Source organism: Mandrillus leucophaeus, unplaced genomic scaffold, assembly GCF_000951045.1.
Source record: "Mandrillus leucophaeus isolate KB7577 unplaced genomic scaffold, Mleu.le_1.0 Scaffold53, whole genome shotgun sequence".
NCBI lineage: Eukaryota > Metazoa > Chordata > Mammalia > Primates > Cercopithecidae > Mandrillus > Mandrillus leucophaeus.
In genome coordinates, this window is record NW_012105697.1 from 303032 (window position 1) to 306589 (window position 3558).

At 47.8% G+C, this 3558-nt stretch overlaps 1 protein-coding gene across 3 annotated transcripts in view; it reads left to right on the forward strand.

The window, feature by feature from the left end:
* Positions 1 to 679: 679 nt before the first annotated feature.
* The window catches only part of LOC105551600 (leukocyte-associated immunoglobulin-like receptor 1), an 11970-nt gene continuing 9091 nt past the window's right edge, over positions 680 to 3558 (forward strand). For 2 of the 3 annotated variants that reach the window (XM_011996905.1, XM_011996906.1), the window contains exons 1-2: positions 818 to 851; positions 1290 to 1325. In XM_011996905.1, the coding sequence (XP_011852295.1) occupies positions 818 to 851; positions 1290 to 1325 (70 nt within the window). Of the gene's footprint in view, positions 852 to 1289; positions 1326 to 3558 lie in introns of all 3 variants that reach the window. The other variant, XM_011996907.1, reaches the window with a different exon arrangement.

Genomic DNA, 3558 nt, shown 5'->3' on the forward strand with positions numbered 1-3558 from the left:
GCCCTCCTCGGCCTCCCAAAGTGCTGGGATTACAGGCGTGAGCCACCACGCCCGGCCTATTTTTAGTTTTTTGAGGAACCTCCTCACTGTTCTCTAGAGTGAGTGCACAATTTTTCAGCCTCCCAAAGTGCCAGGATTACAGGCGTGAACCACGGTGCTTGGTCTGTTTCTTTTAAATATACACCCAGAAGTGGACTTAGTGGACCATATGGTAGCTCTACGTTTGGTTTTTTGAGGAACCTCCCCACTGTTCTCTATAGTGAGTGTACAGTGTTTCAACCTCCCAAAGTTCTGGGATTACAGGCGTGAGCCACCGCGCCCAGCTCACTGTAGGATTTTTCTTAACGCGTTACATACCTTGCTGGGATTTTAGCAGAGATCACAATATTAAAAACTTGGGGAAGGATTTCTATGACTCTCGTTTTAACTACGAGGAAATGTCGACTTCTAGTTTTGTAACGTCCTGCCCAGGTGCGGTGGTCGTTAACGTGTGGAGTTGGGATGACGTCCAAGTCAGTTGGTTGCCCAACCTTTATTCTGCCTTGTCCCGTAGATTTAGAAAGAGGCTGACACATCAGGTAACTAGTTTAGAGTCATCTGATCATGCGGGTAAGCAGCGTTTTTCAGAGGCCAAGGCCTTCCCTCTCATTTCACTAGTGGGAAGGGCGGAAAGAACAGAACGGAAAGCTCTTCCTCTTGTGTGAGGCAGTTGCTGTGGAAACCCCACAGGCAGGAGGCCCCTGGACAGCACATCCTGTCGGCTTGTGTCCTTGCACTGGTGCGTCCCAGGCCAGGCCGGACTGCTGGGACCAGGGCCATGTATCGCTACCCCACCGCCCTCCTAGGCCTAGGTGAGTCCTGGAGGCAGCGGGGAGGCTGGAAAGGGGGTCGGGAGGTCTGGAAAGTTCCCTGCTCAAGCCTGACTCCAGTGCAGAAGATTCTGGGAAGGAAAGTGTCCTCCTCCCCCAAGACTGCCCTGCTGCTCTCCCCGGGGCCTAAGTCTGACCAGAGAAGACCTTGTCCTAAAAACAGGGGCCTGGGTGTGGGGATGAGGTCAGCTTTAAGAAGGGCTGGGGGGGCAGGAGCCTTTTTGGAAGAGAAGACTTTGGGATTTATCTTGAAACCATTTTGCAGCAAGAAGGATTACACCGAGATAGCGATGTCGAGGAGGGTTGGTTTGGTCCTGATGAAATGCTGAACGCCCCCCAGCTCCATCCAGCCCCCTTTTGATAGCAGCCCCGTAAGGAGACTGGGTGGTGGCACTTTTCTCACTGGGGCTTCTCTTGCAGTGCTCTGCCTGGCCCAGACGATCCACACGCAGGAGGGTGAGTCACACCTTCGTCCCGTCTTCCCCGTCCCCTCTGGCACCCCAAGGGCAGTTCTGGGTGGGAGTCATGTTGATGCTTAGAGGGCCTGGAGGGATCCCTTTAAATATACCCTAGATTGCAAACTCTTCCAAATGTAAAATGCATAACCCTCAGCCCTTTCACTCCTTCATTCTCCACCTGTCATATTTTGCTTTTCTTATTTTCAAAAATCTTATATTTTATTTTATTTATTTATTTATTTTTTTGAGATGGAGTCTCGCTCCATCACCCAGACTAGGATGCAGTGGCAGAATCTTGGCTCACTGCAACCTCCGTCTCCCAGTTTCAAGTGATTCTTCTGCCTCAGCCTCCTGAGTAGCTGGGATTACAGGTGCCCACCACCACCCCCAGCTAATTTTTTTTTTTTTGTATTTTCAGAAGAGACGGGGTTTCACTATATTGGCCAGGCTGGTCTCGAACTCCTGACCTTATGATCTGCCCACCTCAGCCTCCCACAGTGTTGGGATTACAGGCGTGAGCCACTGCACCCAGCCAAAAATCTTATTTTTAATCGACAAATAATTGTATATGTTTGTGGGTTACCATGCGATGTTACAACGTATGTAAACATTGTGGAAAGATTAAATAAGGCTAAATAACATAACAATCACATTACATACTTATAGTGATGAGAATATTTAAAATCTACTTTTAGCAATTTTGAAATATATCATAAGTTATTATTAACTATAGTCAGCCTGCTGTGCAATAGATCTCAAAAACTTACTCCTCCTGTTTAACTGAAACTTTGTACCATTTGATCTGTGTCTTTCCCAAGCCCCCCATCTCCAGCCTCTAATATCATCATTCTAATCTCTACCTCTGTGAAATGACCTTTTTTGTTTGTTTTGGGATGGAGTCTTACTCTGTCACCCAGGCTGGAGTGTAGTGGCACAATCTCGGCTCACTGCAATCTCCACCTCTTGAGTTCAAGCAGTTCTCTTGCCTCTGAACCAGCCTCCCGAGTAGCTGGGATTACAGGTGCTCGCCACCACGCCTGGCTAATTTTTGTGTTTTTAGTAGAGACGAGGTTTCACCATGTTGGCCAGCCTGGTCTCGAACTCCTGACCTCAGGTGATCCACCCACCTCGGCCTCACAAAGTGCTGGGATTACAGGTATGAGCCACCACGCCCGGCCGAGATGAACTTTTTTAGATTCCACATGTGGTATTTGTTTTTCGGTGCCCGGCTTATTTCACTTAGCATAATGTCCTCCGGTTCATCCATGTTGTTGCAAATGATACAACGTCCTTCCTTTTTTAGGGCTGAATAATATTCCATTGCATAGACACACCACATTTTCCTCATCCATTCATTTGGCAGTGGACACTCAGGTTATTTCCAGGTCTTGGAGGCTGTGAGTAGCTCTGCGGTCACCCTGGGAGTGCAGGCGCTGTCTCTTATACACATCTAGATGTGTATAAGAGACAGTGATTCTCCTGCCTCAGCCTCCTGAGTAGCTGAGATTATAGGTGCACGCCACACCACGCCCAGCTACTTTCTGTATTTTTAGTAGATAGGGGGTTTCACCATGTTGGCCAGGCTGGTCTTGAACTCCTTATCTTGTGATCTGCCCATCTTGGCCTCCCAAAGTACTGGGATTACAGGCGTGAGCCACCGCGCCCAGTCCAAGTAGCATTTTTGAATGAGTAAGCTGTGCTCTGCTGGATCTGTAGCATGCCTTGGACATACACTTTCTCCAGCTGGGATCAAAGTCTTAGAGGAATGCAAAGGCGGAGGGGCCCTCTGAGTACATGGAGCAAGGAGAGCTCTGTATCACCCCTTTTATGGAAAAACCCAGAGTAACTGCCCATGTGTTCTGTGACCTTTGATGTTAGCACGAGGAATCTTCTGAGTAGTGAGGAAACTCTTGGCTATGTTGGTGGTTTCACAGCTGTCAGAATTCACTGAATTGCACAGCTTCAATGAAGGCAGTTTGTCTGCCAAGGATTCCTTGATAAAGCTGATTAAAAATCGCTGAAGTGAAAAATCGCTGAAGGAGACTCTCCTACAGAGAAACCATTCTGCAAGTAAAACAAGAGTCAGAAGCAGGAAAGTCATTCTCTGGAGCCACTTGGTTCGATGCTAAGTTTCAAAACAAATGTAGTATTCCTTGCAACCACGAGAAGTTGGAGAGTGATTTGAAATCATTCTTTTTTTTTTTTTTTTTGAGACAGAGTCTCGCTCTGTC